This window comes from Felis catus, chromosome B3 (assembly GCF_018350175.1).
Source record: "Felis catus isolate Fca126 chromosome B3, F.catus_Fca126_mat1.0, whole genome shotgun sequence".
Taxonomy (NCBI): domain Eukaryota; kingdom Metazoa; phylum Chordata; class Mammalia; order Carnivora; family Felidae; genus Felis; species Felis catus.
Window position 1 is genome coordinate 109,539,768 of NC_058373.1, and position 17,811 is coordinate 109,557,578.

Below are 17,811 nucleotides of genomic sequence, written 5' to 3' on the forward strand. Positions count from 1 at the left end.
TCTCTCTGCCCCTCCCCCACTCACACATGCGCTCTCTCTCACAAAGTAAAAAACATTTTAAAAAATTGCGTGTACATGCACACACACACACACACACTGAAATGTATCATATTCAAATCCCATTGTTGCTGAAGAAGTCCTGAAGGCAAATTATACCTGCAAATGGCTTATTAATTTTCTGACTAGGGCATCAGCGACTCCATCCCAGAATAAGGACTTGATGCCATTGTGCAAACAGAGTCACTCAGGGACCGCCACCTCTGCAAAGGACCACCTCCTGCTTCCACTGTTGACAGAGTTCTGACTTTGGTGCTCAAAATCAGGGGTCCCTCTTCACGCTCTAGGCTGCAGGAACCCATTTGTGTCCCAAGATACTTTTAAACTGAAAACGCTTTTTTTTAGGTCGATTTATTTATTTTAGAGAGAGTGAGAGAGAGAGAGCGTGTGCACAAGTGGGGGAGGGACAGAGAGAGAGAGAGAGACGGAGACAGAATCCGAAGCAGGCTCCAAGCTGTCAGCACAGCCCGACACGGAACTTGAACCCACAAACCACGAGATCACGACCTGAGCCAAAGTTGGACACTTAACTGACTGAGCCACCCAGGCGCCCCAACACTGAAAATATATTTTAACTAGGACAGCTTTTACACGTGGGAGTAGTTTGGCTACCAAAGTGGTTAGCATTCTTGGAGGCGTCCAGTCAAATCCCAAAACAGAATACTACCAAAGATTGTTTTCATTATTGTAAATGTATTCCTGATTTCTTGCTCATAACCACTGGTATAAGCTGCCAAAAAGTGCTCTTACACCAGGGACCGCCACAGCCCTGCACACCCACCCTTCACTTCCTTCACCAGGCCACAAAGTAAAGCTTATTTTCTCTTCTTCATAAAAAACTAATAGAGGAAGAAAACTGGCATCCACAACCAATCTCTCGTCAAGAATCCATTTACTCATCATTTTTGAATGTTTGATTTCCAGTCCCTTCACGGCAAAGCTAATGGAAAATACCAGTCTGAGATATCTGAAAGCCTCCCCCTGTTGGAATAAAAAACATTTCTACTAAATTAAGCACACTGAAATGATCAAGTGCCGAAGAAGAGAGTCCCCTGCTCAGAGGCCGCCTGCTTCTACTCCTCCGCTTGTCTGCGGTTTATGCCGTAGAGATTGGCATGAGCAGATCGATGGCACGTTAGTTCCTTTGGGCTCTGTCCTGAAGTTGGCTCAGGTTTTGTTAATGCTGAAATTTGCAGCCCATTTCAACTGGACTTTATTCTCATTAACTGATGTTTATGTTTCAATAGGGAAATGTTTCAGCACTAGCTTCCCGAGCTTGCTCAAGCAGGAGCTAAAAGCTGAACAAAATCTTCCTCTTCGAAGCATTTCCAACGTATTTGTAAATGCTGATGTCTTAATTCCACTCAGTAAAATTGGCTCCCCGCCTCACCAGTGTTTTAATTTTAATACGCAAATTTCAAGAGGGAGACAGAAGATGGAGGTTCAAAACATGGGCACCTGGGTGACTCAGTCGGTTGAGCGTCCAACTTTGGCTCAGCTCATGATCTCATGGTTTGTGAGTTCGAGTCCCTCATGGGGCTCTGTGCTGACAGCTCAGAGCCTGGAGCCTGCTTCGGATTCTGTATGTGTGTGTGTGTGTGTGTGTGTGTGTGTGTGTGTCTGTCCCTCCCCTGCTTGTGCTCTGTCTCGCTCTCAAAAATAAATAACCATAAAAATTTTTTTTAAAAAAAGAACATGGAGGTTCAAAACAGCCTGGAAGCTTGGATCATCTTCCTTAGACGGTGTACCTCACTATAGTGTAGAGCCTTGGGAATCTCTGCATGAGCAACACAGCGAGGCCAAGAACGCGTGATCAGCTCATACATTTCCTGTAGAAAGAACCTGCAAAGTCACAGGATTAAATTTCTATTTTAAGTGCATAGCTCTGCATGTATGCTTCCTCAAGATAATGGCAATTAATAATTCATCATAACCTTTTTTGTGTATGTATATTTTAAGTTTATTTTAAGTGAATAAATGCTCTTTTAAGTAACTTCATGTTGCATATTATTTATGACTCAGGGATAGCTATATTTATTTCTTGCTGGTAATCATATCTTCCACATCGCCAAAAGAATATTACCATTCTCATCTTGCTGCTAAAGCAAAATTTCTTCTCTTTTGGGGAATGTTTGTTTGTTTGTTTGTTTGTTGGGGAATGATTGTATTTGGGGTTTGAATGACTTTCCAGAGCCCCAATGGTCCACAATCAAGGTTGAAGCATATAACTGATCCTGTATATTGGGAAGCCTTTAAAAAAAAAAAAACACCTCAATTATTCAGTATGCTAAAGAAATTGTACAGTTGGGGGAACTTAGAGTCAATTATAAAGCCAAAGAGCTTAGGAAATGTTTACTTTACTTCTGATAATGAGGACCAGGAACGGAGGAGACAGAGGAGAGAATAATCCCTCTAAATTCCTTAACACTAGAGACAAGTCTCTGCCATTCACTATCAGTTACAGTGCTTTGCACCTGCTCCTTCTTTTCTCATCCTTTCTCTGTTTCTTTTTCGGGCTATTAGACATCACCTCTTCAGAGGTCTTCAGCGTCCTTTCAGATACTCTGGGATCACAACAACAAGGCACTAAGCCTTCTGGATCTCCCTGTACACAATTCCAAACAATCCCATTCATTAAAACAAAGGGAACTCATTGTAAAAGAAACGCCAGAAGGTTCATCCAGCAAATAACGACCAAAATTCTTCTACTCCAGTAAACGTTCACTAGTAGAAATTTTGCACAGAAAATAAAATTTGCAGAATTTGCAAAAGAATCGTTTCAAAGTTGCTTCTTAATAACTTGCTTTCATGTTTTGAAGAAAACTAAAAGGATAAGGCGCACATTATTTTATAGGAAGCATCTCCTGCATGAAGAATACAAGTAGTCAACTTTGTGAAATAACAATTATTAATTAATGCCGCATTGTTTTCAATTAGATATACACTTCATTCATTATCTCAGAAATGCTTTTTATTACACTTAAAGCCTAAATAGCTTGAAGTGTTCATTGGGTCACTGCAGCAAAAGTTGGTACTCTCCGGGTGGCCCTTTCACTTCCCAATCAATGAAAGAAGAGAAGCATGACCTACTGGTTCAATCAATGGAGCTAATAAACCCAGAAGTAGAATGAGCTGTGAGAATTTATAGTTTTCATTCAAAGCGTTCCCAGAGAACAAAAAATTTCAGGAAATCCCCCTTCTCCTCACCTTTTGTTATTGCAAAATAAACATATTTCCAAGAGTAAGGTGTTTCTGAGCATTTATCTAGAGCTCGCCTAAAGGCCCTGAACCATCATCACTCTGCACCCAGTGCTCCCAGTGCCTGTGAAATCAGTTGAGAGCACATAGCCTTCACTTCCACAGCAGTGTCTTTGAATTTCCCTTCGAGGCTCCAGTCCTTTTCTCCCTCAGCTCTCCTGTTGTAAGCTTTGATTTGGGCTACCGCAAAGCATGATCTTCCTAAAGGTTATACAGGAAATTAGAAAAAAATTGCCTTCTCCATAAAACAACCCAAGCTTGCACTGAGCCACCTCCAGGAGGGGCTGCCAACACGCTAACCAATGGCAAGAGATAGTCTGACATCAATGACTTCAAAGACTTCCCCAAGCAGTAACGACTAGGAAGGAGCACTCCAAAAAGGCATCATGCTCTAGTGTTAAGAGTGTGCAGTGAAACCTGCACATGCTGCCTATCAGCGGTCGGATCCTGGGCAAGTCACTTGACTTCTCTGAGCTTCGCTTTCATCACGTGTAAGGTGGTAATGGTAACATGGCCATTCCAGTGACTAGGAGCATAGGCGACGCAAGAATTCCGAAGAATTAACGGAAAGGATCCTGCTCAGAGTGAAAAAAATCCATAAATGGTAATAATATTTATATCTTTATTTCCCAAACAGTGCCTTGCACAAAATTAGGGGTAATGAGTATTTGTGGGAAAAAAAAATATTTGTGGAAGTGAGGGATGGGGAAGAGAGAAGGGGAGGGAAAGGAAGAGGGAAGAAAGAGCTTTGAAAAAGGTTCAAGGTTAGCATTGAGAGAGGTATTTCACTCTTTTTCTTTTATTTTTTTAATTTTTTTTTAATGTTTATTCATTTTTTGAGAAAGAGGCACAGAGTGTGAGTGGGGAGGGGCAGAGAGAGAGGGAGACGCAGAATCTGAAGCAGGCTCCAGGCTCTGGGCTGTCGGCACAGAGCCCGATGGGGGGCTCGAACTCCTGAACCGTGAGATCGTGACCTGAGCTGAAGTCGGACGCTCAACCGACTGAGCCACTCTTTTTCTTTAATAGCTTTTTTGGTCCTAATATATATTTGTTGTAGAAGGTCTTTTAATACCAAGGACCAGGAACATCGTGGAATTCTACCCAGCACCACATGGCCTGCGGATGAGTCTTCTGATTGCTGTTGTGCTTGTGCTGCCTGTTACAGCAATTACGTCTACCTTGCCGCTTCCAGCTACAAGTCATTGCTGGGTCTCTGCTATTCCAGACCCACTCATCTCTGCCAAGACCAGAAAGCCTGGTTCCATGGCGACTTCTCCCGCCTTCCACCCCAGTCTGCAAAGGACAACCACCATGGAGCTTCACAGGTGCATTCCTTAGCACTTTAGCGAAGGGAGTCCATTGAACCTCCAGATGAACATAGCCACTGGTGAGTTCTTGGGTCTTATGTAATAAATCCATTCTAGCAGGCCCACTTCCTTGAGCCTTTTATCCTCAAATATCCGTCCAGGACAGTTCTGGCATCTTCTATCCATTAATATAAGCCCCATTTCCCCCAAACTTTAAAGAGCCATCCCAATAGCACATTGGGACCAGATCCACGTGCCCTGGTAAAGATGTTAAATCCTGATTCATGGGTCGACGTCCCCATTAAAAAGCTCTTGTCCGGTCTTATATTCTGCCACCCTCCCCCTCATCCATTGAGATAAGAGAGTTTGACGCCCTCCAGGTCCATCCTCACTGTGTTCTACCCCATCTCTGTTTACGTTCATCAGGTCCTCAGGAAGCTTCAATGGAAGATCTTGTTCTCCCATCATACAGAGAGTCCTTCCCCAGTGGAGTCATCCTTAGACTTGACCTTAATTATCCATGAGAGGTCATGGGCAGTATTTGAGGAAGGCAGGTATTATCATGTAAAGCATCTTCTGTGGATGGAGACTCAGCCTGGTCTCAGCAAGGGGAGGCTGATCTCTCACAAGGAGGAGTGGGCCCCTTCTGTAAGGGAACCTCAAGCTCATCCACTAATTGTCCCCATTCCAGGTCTTCCTGTCCCACTCCTTCCCTAGGAGGACCTTGACTTAAGGATAGAAGACGGCTGGGGATCCAGACTTTTCTTTTTTATTTTCTTTATTTATTCATTTTTAGAGATCGAGCAAGGAAGCAGAGGGGAAGGGCAGAGGGAGAGACAGAGAGAGAATCTCCACCCTCAGCACAGAGCCTCACGTGGGGCTCCATTCCACGCCCCTGGAATCATGACTGAGCTGAAATCAAGAGTCAGATGCTCAACCAACTAAGCCGCCCACATGCCCCAAGCCTTTTTAATAATTCAGCTGCTCTCCGGCTTCGGTCTGAGGCCTGCTGCTCAGCACAGTCTGTCCTTCAGCTCCAGCAGAAGAGCGTGGCTTCAAATGTGGCTTTTACACCATCCCCTGAGTGCTTCGATTGTACTTAACAACTAACTAATCCCACAGTCCTGACAATTACCATTGTTCCCACATCTCTCCAATGTTAAAGATATTGATTAGCCAGTACATACCTTTCCATATGTATCCCGTCCCAATTCATCACAAGGAGTCTTAGTAACTGTGATGCAACAGATGCCTTATGACTCTCAAGCCAACAATACTGCCTGTGGCATCTTGGCTAAGCACCCCAGAAGATAGCTATGCTGGACTTCACCCATCAGCCCCCTCAGACCCACTCTGCATTCTTACTTAACCTACGACCCAGGGTGAATATTTATAGACGGAATCAATGAGCTCCCGTGCTCTCCTCCTTCCCATGTACTTTAGCAGAAGATCAGGGCACAGAGCAGAGTGAGACTGGGTATCTTCTCCCCCACCTCCCTCCCTACCAGGCCTTGATTCCGGGCCAGCTGGGTCCTAAGAAAGGAAGGTCACAGCTCTCTCTGGGGTCTGATGGTCACTTCCTCTTCTTCTCCTTCAGCCTAGGGATGTTCATTGCTTCTAAACAAGCATTCAGAGTGTTTTATCACCCTTTGTTGGTTTCCTTAACTCTGCCAGCACATTTATAAATAGCGACTCCATTCACTTGTCCTCAATGTCTGGTTACAGTGTATCACTCGTTTCCTGCCTGGCCCCTTACTCATGCTGTAGTCACTTCTCAAATTGTGGCAAACCCTTACTGCTTCTGCCCTTTTTCCCTAAGTGTCTTTAAGAAGCCGCCGTTTCTGTCAGAAAATTCTGAGGGAAGTTCTTAGGGATGGGTTGAAAACACTCGTGAGGTGTCACCCAGGGTTACTCCCAATCGCCACCCACTGTCCAGTCGAGATCCCAGGCTCCCCACTACTATTTGTGTTAAGAGTGTTTTGCCTAACAACAGATCTGCACTAAGGACTGGGGTGGACTTTGCTCCTGTTCTTTGTTCCCAGGTGTTCACCTCATCATCCCAGTCCTTGACCGTCAACCCCAACAGTCACATTTCTGTTTTCATGAGGACTTTTCCAATTCCTCTTTCAAGGGGGGGGGCTCCTGGCTCCCAGCTGGGATATGCCAAGGATGTGAGTCCAGGTGGAGCCACCTTGGGACTTACCATATCCAGTCATTTGTCTGTGTCTCTTACTAAACGTGACGTTCTAAATTCGTTTTGAATGTGCTTGCTATTGCTATTCCAAGTCTATTAAAGACTAAAAAGACTCTTGAAAGTTTTCATGAATCCAAAAGACAAAGAACATGCTTTATTGGCATTAACACAGATTTTCCTGGCGTGTTGTGAAAAAAGGAACAGAGTTCACTTCAACCCTCAAAATGTCGGAATTAAAGACACTTGCACAATACCAGAGTTTAAAAAAAAAAAAAGTCACAGAGAATCAGCTGCTGTAAGATTTTAGCACAAGCCCTAGATGATCACGGACTTTCCCCCAAGCTAGCAATGCAGTTTTACCCCTATAAACATGCAAAATTTCCAAATTTAAAAAATGACAACTTAAATTTAAAATCTGCTAAATGGGAAAGAATATTTGTGATTAATCATTGTGGCCATAGCTTTGGGAGAGCATCCCATGAGTCTAAAACCAGAGTTGAGTTCTGTACATTTTTAAACCTAAATGATGGATCCAGTTCACATTTTCTCCTGTTGTTTCATTTTTGTTTTTGTTTTTATCACAAAGGGGCCTCTTCAGTCAGGAGGAGCTTCAAGAATTTTGCTCGGGAAAAGAATCACCCAGAACCAAACACGTTTCAATTTGAGCTACTATTGCCCTCCTCTTTTTTTTAAAAAATTTTTTTTTCAACATTTATTTTATTTTTGGGACAGAGAGAGACAGAGCGTGAACAGGGGAGGGGCAGAGAGAGAGGGAGACACAGAATCAGAAACAGGCTCCAGGCTCTGAGCCATCAGCCCAGAGCCCGACGCGGGGCTCGAACTCACGGACCACGAGATCGTGACCTGGTTGAAGTCGGACGCTTTAACCGACTGTGCCACCCAGGCACCCCTGCCCTCCTCTTTTTAATCTGAGCACTTTTTAACCTGAGATAAGTGCTCAGTTAAAAGAAGGAGGGAGTATTTTCTCTAAGGAAGCTTGCAATTGGATTTTCTTTGGGGGCTTGAGGACAAAGCCTTGGTTTTATTAATATCTGGCCCTTTGATCCTAAATCTAGTTGAAGACCAATTGTTAAATAAGAGATGGGAATTTAAAGACTTTCTAGACCCATTTCCTAATTACTCCCACTGCCCTTAAACTATTGGCGTATTATAAATCCAGATTGGAGGAGGATTGTGGTATATACAAATTACGTTCTGAGATTCAAGGCAAAGATAAATTAATTTGCAAGTGTATGAACCAGAGAAATTATTTCACGAAAACACAAATGTTGTTTTGCATTTTTAGCATCAGTATGCTGCCTCTGGGCCTTAGGCCGGAGTTGGGCCTAAGGGAGACGGATAACCTCCTCCACAGGTGGTCAGAATTAAACAGTCCTTGAATCCAGGGGGTATAGCTGCTCAGGCTGCCCGTGCACCTGGGTCCGTGAAGCTCAAAGCTGCCAGCTGTGTTCTGTAGGCCACGCCAACTTCAGATGGTCTCGCACTCCGTGGTGGCAGTGGAACAGGCCCCGCAGTCACAGCGGACAGCCACGGGGTAGGTGTAGAAGGGGTCCACTCCAGGGGCGCAATTGGGCAGCTTGACCGTCACCTGTCTGGTCTCGTTGTAGGTACAGACTCGATGATGGGCTTCAATGTAGGGGGGTTCCAGAATGGGCTTCTATCCTCACGGGTAGAAAACAGGGAACCCATTAGAACATGCCATCTTGTTTCTTGTCCTCCGTACCATTAATCACTTTCAGAAACTAACTCGTTAGTCATTTGTTTACTTGTGAATCTGTCTCTTCCCAACAGAAAGCAAATTCCTGAGAGCAGCAACCTGCTTTCTGTACCATATCCTGAGCTCCCAAAGAGCCCATGGCACATAGCAAGTGCTCAATAAATATTTAGCAAATGAATAATCCTGATCATTGCAAAAGTCTTCTAACTGGTCTCTCTTCTACCATCACCCCCTATGGTCAATTTACAGCACAGCAGCCCCAAGTGATTCTTTCAAAATGTAAGTCAGATTCCTCTCTCTTCTCTGCTCAAAGCCCCAATGATTTCCCATCTCACTCAGAGTAAAAGTCAAAGACCTTCAGCCTCAAGACCCTCCATCATCTTCCCCACCCCTGCACCCCCTGCTATGTCTCCGACCACCCTGTCTTGCTGGCTTCCTCACTCTGCTCCAGCCACAGTATCTCCTGATTGTCCCCCAGATCCACCAAGAACAGCAGCGCCCCAGAGTCTTTGGCCTGCTATTCCCAGGGCCCAGAACATCCTTTCCTGACCATCTTATTTATAATCACAACATCCCACCTCCACACGCTGCCACTTCCCACCATCTTCCTGCTTTTTCTTCTGCATAGCACCTGTCATTACCACAGGACATATTACATTATTTTATTAATTTGTGTTGTATTTTTCCCACTCTAAAAAGCAAATTCCATCAGGACAGGGATTTTTGCCCATTTTACTCACTGCTGCGCCTCTACTACTCAGAGTAGTACCTGTCACCCAGGAGGTTCTCGATAACTATTTGTTGATTTAATGACAGAAAACAGCAAGGCAGCTTCTGGAATGCCCTGTGCGCTGTTCTGATAATCAAAGGATTCACCTCCTGCCTTCAACTCTCGTAAATCTTGAATTCAAAGATAATTTCGTGAAGAGCATATAGATCAGGAAATCGGCACAAAGTAGTAGTTAAAATCCCAAACCCTGTAGCGGAACCCCCGTCTTCCAATAATTCACCAAAACGACCACCACGAAGGGGAAGAGAAGAGGCACCCGCTATGTGTTCTCTAGGCCTTTTAGGAGACATGGAGTTGCTTTGGCCACGTGCATGCAAATCTACAAGAAAGGTGATGTTGTGCACATCAAGGGAATGGGCGCTATTCAAAACAGAGTGCCTCACAAATGTTAACTATGCCAAGACTGGCAGAGTCTACGGTGTCACCCAGCAAACTCTTGGCATCGTTGTAAGCAAACAAGTTAAGGGCAATATTCTCGCCAAGAAAATTAATGTACGTATTGAGCATGTTAAGCACTCAAATTGCTGAGATACTTCCTGAAGCGCGTGAAGGAAAATGATCAGAAAAAGAAGGAAGCCAAAGAGAAAAGTCCTTGGGTCCAGCTGAAGCGCCAGCCTGCTCTGCCCAGAGTAGCACGCCTTGTGAGAACCAGTGGGAAGGAGCCTGAGCTGCTGGGGCCCATTCCCTATGAATTCATGGCCATGAGTGTTGATAAATAAATAAATAAATAAATAACCAAAAGACTGTGTAAAAAAAAAAAAACAATCTCAAATACTGCGGTCAGACCCTTGACCTTGAGCCCCTGTTCTTCCACTTGCTGAAGACCTTGGAAAGTCCACTTGACTTCTGGAAGCCTCAGATTCCTCCTCTGTGAAACAAAATCTCGACTTCACAGCCGTGTTGTGGAGATACGGTAGGATGACATGCACACCGCACAAGGCCCAGCACCAAGTAAGTGCTCAGTAAATGTAATCTATTGTTCTTATCAGGGTAGTTGCAAGGATAAGGAAGTAACAACAAAAATAACAACTTACAAGCTTTCAAAAACCAACGCCTTCACCTGTATTGGGTGAATAAAATATGTTAAACGGAGGCCCAGGATGAACTTCTTACGTGAATGTCGCGGGAATAATGGCTCTGCCTTTGACAAGGACTTCCATCCGATATCACTGCCTCCTCCTACTTTTCAGGTAGCATTTTACCCTCCTCAGTTTGCTGCACGTCCTCTTACCCTCAGTAATTTGGAATCTCAAGCAGGGGTGCCAGGTAAAATCTAAGACACTCAGTAATATCTGAATGTCAAATAAACAACAAAATTTTTTTTAGTATAAAGTATGGCTCTACTCATTGCATGGGTAATAAGACGCCTACAGATGCCTTATGACTCTCACAGCCAACAACACTGCCTGTGACATCTTGGCTAAGCACCCCAGAAGATAGCTATGCTGGACTTCACCCATCAGCCCCCTCAGACCCACTCTCCGCTCTTATTCAACCTCCTACCCAGGTTGAATATTTATGGACCGAATCAACGAGCTCCCGTGCTCCCTTCCTTCCCATGTGCTTCAGCAGAAGATCGGGGCACGGAGCACAGTGAGACTGGGGTATTTTCTTCCCTCCCCTCCCTCCCTGCCAGGCCTCGATTTGGGACCAGCTGGGTCCCAAAAAACAATTGCTGTTTATGTGACACTCACATTTAAGTGAAATCATGGTTTGGTTTGACTTGGTTTTTGATGAATCTGGCAACCCTAACCCCAGGCCATGAACAAAGGCTCTTTTCGGCAATAGTTCCACCTTTGAAGTAAATCCAGCTGCTTTGCTGTCACAGACATCCTCATTTTCAGACATGCTCTCCAGTTAAGTTACCAAAAATAAGCACTTTATATCTCAGAAACTTTTAGATTACTGGGAAAATAAATCTTGGCCTCTTATCTTAAATTTTCTATACATAACCTCCCGGTACCTAGTACAGTAAGGGCATAAATAAAAGCTGGCTAACATTAAGGAGAATCTTGTTGTCTAAAGGTCTTGGTGCTTCTATTTCTCCAGTGAGGACACAGTCCCTGACCTCCTGCGGGTGACCAGGATCCAAGTAAAGACATTCATCAATTTTTAAAGAGAAGCGAAGACGAGCTGAGTTGAAGGAAACAAGGTTTGAAATGTAGGCCCAGAGAGAGTTCCAAAGACCAGAGAGATGAACTTCGAGTGGGGATAGGCATGGCCAGGCCGAGCCCTGAGTATGAGAAGATGCCAACCGCCCCCCGCCCCCCACCCCCGCCCAAGTAAGTTTGATGTCAAGTCATAGCCACAGTATCCTTAGTAATTGAATTTTTATTTGGCTCTTAAGTCTCAAGCCCCTGGATGATGCAAAAATAAAGCTAATTAGGTGGAGTCATTTTATGTAATTTGGAAATTTTGTCACCAAGACCCAATCCGTTTATGGGGCCATAATTTTATCTAAGTGACAGCAGGTTGCTCTCTGAGTCCCTGAATGGATGGCTGTTTTTTCCAATGGCAGTGTCCTCTCATGGTGTTCACAGACTTCTAAGTTGGCATCAATTAGGTTAAAAGATGTATGACTCCAGGGGCACCCGGCTGGCTCAGTTGGAAGAGTATCCAACTCTTGATCTCAGGGTCATGAGTTCAAGCCCCATGTCCGGTATAGAGATTACTTAAGAAAATAAATAAAGTTTAAAAAAAAAAAAGTGTATGACTCCAGATAGAGGTCAATCCCACATAATTCAACAAATATTTATTGAAGGTCTTTTTCATACATGACACTGCAACAAGGGCTAGCAAAGGCAAAGGAATGAAACTCCACTCTCAAAAAACTTAGAACCTAGCGCTGTGTGGTGGGGGAAAAAATAAGGCAACAGGTGAACACAAGTCAGGGGTGGCCAGCAACTCAGAAAACCTCTGGGGAAGGAGTTGGCACTGGACGCAAATATCAAAGAATTTATTTAATAATGACAGATAGACATGAGAAGGGACATGAGAAAAAGACCAAAAGTGAGATTTCATGAGGGGTGTTTAATAAACCTTTTCAAACTCAGTCTGACAAGACCAGGGCTCGGAATATGTACAGACCCCAGGAAAACGGGCAGACTTCATATTACTGAAGACCTCAGAAGTTGGTTTTGGAATTTGCAGTAGTGGGGAGTCATCTAAGGTTTCTGAGCCAGGGTGATGGTTTTTGAATCAGAGCTTGTGCTTAGTAACCAAGCCAGGCCTCAGTAGAAAGAGTCAACAGTCACTCTGGGGTATGATGGGATAGGGTGCTAAATGGGCCTCTTTTCTGCTCACCTGGCAAACATCTCCTCATCTCAGCCCAATAGGGTTTGAACTTTGTCCAAGATTTGTATCCTCATTTTTAATGCAATGCCTCTTAAAAGGCTGGATATCATTGAATACAAAGGGACTTCGTGGATCTGTGGATGATAATCCCTGAGGTCCCTAAGAATTGCAATGGGGAGTTGGGGCAGGGCAGGGCTGTGCATGAGCCACTGAGGGAAGAATCGAGGACCTGCCCTACACCTGCTAGATAGTTCAAGGCCTGCCTCTTGGCAATTGGCTGGCTGTATCACAGGTAGAGGAATATAGAGAAGTGTGGGTGACATGCTTGAACCAAGGATTTATCCCTAACTTTCTACTGACTGTCTAAGTAACTTTGCAGTCATTTACTCCTTGAATTTCTCCTGCCATCTGTAAAGTGGATAGAATAATAGCACATCATAACCCCCTAAAGATGATTCCCAAATATACGACACTGTGTAAAATAAAAATATTAATTTTATCAGTGCTTTGTTAGAGGGGCAAGATCATGCTTCTTTCAGATTACTTTTGGAGAATGCCAAATAATTGTTATTTAAAAAAATTTTTTTTTCAATGTTTATTTATTTTTGGGACAGAGAGAGACAGAGCATGAATGGGGAAGGGGCAGAGAGAGAGAGAGGGAGACACAGAATCGGAAACAGGCTCCAGGCTCTGAGCCATCAGCCCAGAGCCTGACGCGGGGCTCGAACTCACGGACGGTGAGATCGTGACCTGGCTGAAGTCGGACGCTTAACCCACTGCGCCACCCAGGTGCCCCTAATTGTTATTTTAAAGAAATTCCGCAGAAATGCCCCACTCTACCTCATTTTATTTAAAAAGTGAACACTTAGGATTCAACCCAGGCGGCCGACCCTGAAGGCTTTGCTACCTGGGCTTGTCTTGAGACTCACCTCCCAGGTCTCACAGCGGCCCCAGCAGGCATCCGTAGTGATCCGAAGGCCCCTGCAGCCAGGCTTTTTGGCCAGGAAAGTAAACTCCCTCACGGCACAGCCCACAAAGGTGAGCAGGTTCCCACTGGACGTGCTGAGAACACAGCTGCAGCCAGCTAGGAGGAAGAGGGCCATGGGGCCAAGGAAAAGGTATGCCAGCTTCATGGCGTTCCTTCAGAGAGGGAAAGGGAAGAGGGTTTATTAACAGAGCCAGCGTCCTTCCAGGGGGCGACCAGTGATATGATGGTCATTGTCAAAGGCACCTTGCTCTTAGCATTTCGGAAGAAATGAGCCAAGTATGTGTAAAAGCCCACAGACTCCAACACAGGTGCCCGAATTCTCTTCTCCCTGACTCCAGTATGGTTTCCATGGACCCCCTGTGCTCATTAGACACCCACCCCTCCCAGGGCATCCTCAGGCTTTTCCTTGTTGCAACCCAACTGCTGGACTTAACTTATGTGTTCAAGAAGTTTGTTCCAATGGTCTCTTCAAAATAAATTCAAAATATGAGTCACACCAAAAGTAATGCACACCCTAACATAACACATGAAATTATTTATGCTCAGATCTAGGGTACTTGGTGCCATGTTACCTGCCTACACAAAATTACACTTTCAGTGTCGTGGCTGGAAAATTGGAGGGGCGTAGATAAATGAAAACTGTATGCCCCAGATGTATGGTTACTAACCCAACCCACCATAAAACATGCGTATGCACAAGATATTATGAAACCTGGCACCTGACTTGGCGACATCATAAAAACGTATCGTATTAGCTACCAGTTGCCTCTGCTCTATGCCTCCCCTGTAATAGGCACCCGGTTGTGATTCAGTTTAAACCTACATATTGGAAAGCATTAGATTTAAAACATAATCCCAATTTACTGTCAGGTCTATTCTTTCTGGGTCTTGGTCATTTTCTGTGCTTTTCCGGGAGCCAGAATCATTCCCTTTGCGCTTGGCCCCCTGGACAGAGCCTACCTGGATGTTAAAGTAAGAGTGGACACTGCATTTATGGAACATCCTCAATTTGTTGTTGCTTAAAATCATTCATTATTGCTGCAAAGTTATTTACTTTGAAATCTGATCTCTCGGTCTGATGCACTTCTACCGATCCACTTCTGATCTGTCACCTTAGCAGGGTTCTTCAGACTTCCCTTCTGGTGGAATGGAGTTACAAATATGGAGAAGCACTTACCTGATCTTGCTGGAGCGAACTCCTTTTAAGGTTCACACTTGCACCCAAGATTCCTGAAAATCACGATGAGTGATAGAAGATTGCTCTGGGTAAATGTCTCTACCCTCTGTCACTGGGCTGCTTGACTGCTCAAATATATAGGAAGGGTCTTGTCAATCAAAACAAAAGAGAGGCAGATCCCTACAGGAACCACTAAACACATCAAAGCCTTGGGATATAAAGCCAGTCTCTATTTTCCAAAACTGATTAACTTACAGGGTGTTGTTTTGTTTCTTAACATCACCTGCTGAAACAGAAAGTTACCTTGGTGGGTGACATAATCCTAGGGAAACAGTCAAAAGTAGTTCACCTGGTTCTCAGGGGAACAAATGCACTGGGGCAAGATGGATTAATTTCCCTTCACGGGCACCACGGCTTTTCCTTCGAAGCAGGAGTCAGTTACTAGCAGCTGACAGCAAACGCTTTCCCTTAATTCACAGAACATTTCAATACATTGAAAATAACAAAACGATAATTCTTCCTGGAAAGAACACAGGATCACTAACTGAAAGGGTGGAAATCAAAAGGAAGAAACCTTTTGAAAGTCTTAAAATCAGTTAAGTATTAGATATTAACACTTTAAAATGAGTCATATAAAAAAAAGTTTGAATGTTTGATGTGATTACCTTCTGGCATGGGAATTAAAGATGATTTTTCATTTCTTTCATATGGTTTTCAGCATGTTTCGCATTTTCTACATTGGGCAGCTTTTATAACAGAAAATCAATTAATATTGATACCTCAGGAATTAAAATAAACCAACAAGTATACATTTGTGCTGCATGTAATGATATTGAATGGTGTCCTAATAGAAATATTTCATTAGATTTCTGGCTCTGGAAAGTCTGAGAATGAAAGAGTATTCTTTATGAGCATGGGACGCAATTTCTGTTCCAATCTACAACAGTAGCATACAAATGGATTAAAAACCTCGTTGGTCATGGCATTATTCTGGGTGCTCTAAAAAATAAATGAAGCAGACATCATCCCTGCCCTTAGGAGTTTACATATCACAGCAAATAATGACATAGCCAGAGACATATAAGAAGCACATTAAACAAATAATACTAAATAAAGAAGTTTTTTTAAAAAAAGAATTCTTGGGGCGCCTGGGTGGCGCAGTCGGTTAAGCGTCCGACTTCAGCCAGGTCATGATCTCGCGGTCCGTGAGTTCGAGCCCCGCGTCGGGCTCTGGGCTGATGGCTCAGAGCCTGGAGCCTGTTTCCGATTCTGTGTCTCCCTCTCTCTCTGCCTCTCCCCCGTTCATGCTCTGTCTCTCTCTGTCCCAAAAATAAATAAACGTTGAAAAAAAAAAATTAAAAAAAAAAAAAAAGAATTCTTATTTTCTGCAAAGAAAAGTGTTCTTTAAATAGAAACTACTCATTCAGAGCCTGATTTTTTTTTCAAAACATGTAACTACCCTCAGTGAATCCATCACTATACCATCAATATACCTATCTCTAGAGTCAGATTATTATGTGTTTAATAGAAAATTGAACTGGGCTCAGAATAAAGGACTTTCTTCAGCCCTTCAGCCTGTGAGTAGCATAACCAGAACTGGGGCACTGTGGGACAGACTGCTTACCCGGTGCGATCTTCTTTTTTTTTTTTTTTTTTATGTTTATTTATTTTTGAGAGAGAGAGACAGAGCGTGAACAGGGGAGGGGCAGAGAGAGAGAGAGGGACACACAGCATCTGAAGCAGGCTCCAGGCTCTGAGCTGTCAGCACAGAGCCCAACGCGGGGCTCGAACTCACGAGCTGCGCGATCATGAACCGAGTCGAAGTCGGACGCTCAACCAACTGAGCCACCCAGGCGCCCCCGGGTGTGATCTTCTTAACCTGCTGGGCCTAGAGTTCGCCAATGGTGAGTTGCCATCCTGAGCCATGTTTCCGAAGAGGACTCTTCAACCCTTATTGATTAGACTTGACACATACATAGTTCCATCTGCAATGTCACAAGAGAAGGACAACAAAGAGACACCAAGAGTGCCTTTCTTTCACAATCTCCAATTTCCTCATAGTATAGAGCTGTGCATCCCACCTACCTCCCCATCAGCGTCAGCCTAATAAGAATGACAGTTTATAGTCACTGAGCACCTACTGTGTACCAGGATCCTTGGAATCTGCTGTGTTCTCACATATGTTATCTCTCAGCCTTACAATAATTCCGTAAATCAGTGATTCTTTTCTCCCTTTTCCTTTGGGAGAAGTAGAGGCTCAGTTGTTTTGTCATCTGCTCCTCTCCAAAGCCTTCGACAGCACTGGGGATGGTAAATAAGCTTGTTTCATCTCTACAACCAAGTGTCAGAAGGTGCTGCCTGGGACACTGTGTCAAGAAGACGTCCGGATGGTCACAGTGCGGAGGGCAGAGGCTCATCACCTTCATCACGGGTATGGGAAAGGGGAATGACGTCTGGATGCCACTTTTTTGCAATCCTTGCACTAGGCCACACCACTTGCCTCTCTACACGCGGAGCGAGAGGTTGCTCTGGGATTTTAAAGGCTACGCAAGGCTCTAATACCTACAGACTATCTTGGTGCCATAGTCTGGGCATATGCCACCTTCTCTTCTACCTCTGTTGACACTTACACCGTTGACGTCACTCTCTTGAGGTAGAAACAAAGATGTAACTTGATGTCTCCAGGCACAGGCCCTGGAGAGCCTTTTCTTATCTTGCTTTATTGTCATCTTCATATGGATTCATTGTCACCTTGGAGGATAAGTGACGAGAAACAGCTTCACTGGGGACAAGGAGAGGGGAGAAGGGGCGTAGATGAGCAATCGTCTTGAGGTCTGGGGAAGCAGGACAACAGAGGAGGAATGAGCTGAGTGCCTGAAGGAGGAGACTAAGCAACCGAGGCCTGGCCCATGGAGACAGCCCCAAACGGGGAGTGTCTGGGGGTGGGCAGTGTATGCAGGAGATGAAGACATTACGAGAGCCTGGCGACTCTCTTCCCTGGCTCAGGC

The 17,811-nt window shown here is 44.4% G+C and overlaps 1 protein-coding gene across 1 annotated transcript; it reads right to left on the reverse strand.

The window, feature by feature from the left end:
- Nucleotides 1–7,665: 7,665 nt before the first annotated feature.
- Nucleotides 7,666–15,317, reverse strand: GPHB5 (glycoprotein hormone subunit beta 5). The gene is made up of 3 exons (XM_003987721.4): nucleotides 14,804–15,317; nucleotides 13,568–13,778; nucleotides 7,666–8,494 (listed from the first exon to the last, which is right to left on the reverse strand). The coding sequence occupies exons 2-3, from the start codon at nucleotides 13,769–13,771 to the stop codon at nucleotides 8,306–8,308; spliced, it is 393 nt and encodes a 130-aa protein (XP_003987770.1). The 5' UTR covers nucleotides 13,772–13,778; nucleotides 14,804–15,317; the 3' UTR covers nucleotides 7,666–8,305.
- Nucleotides 15,318–17,811: the final 2,494 nt, after the last annotated feature.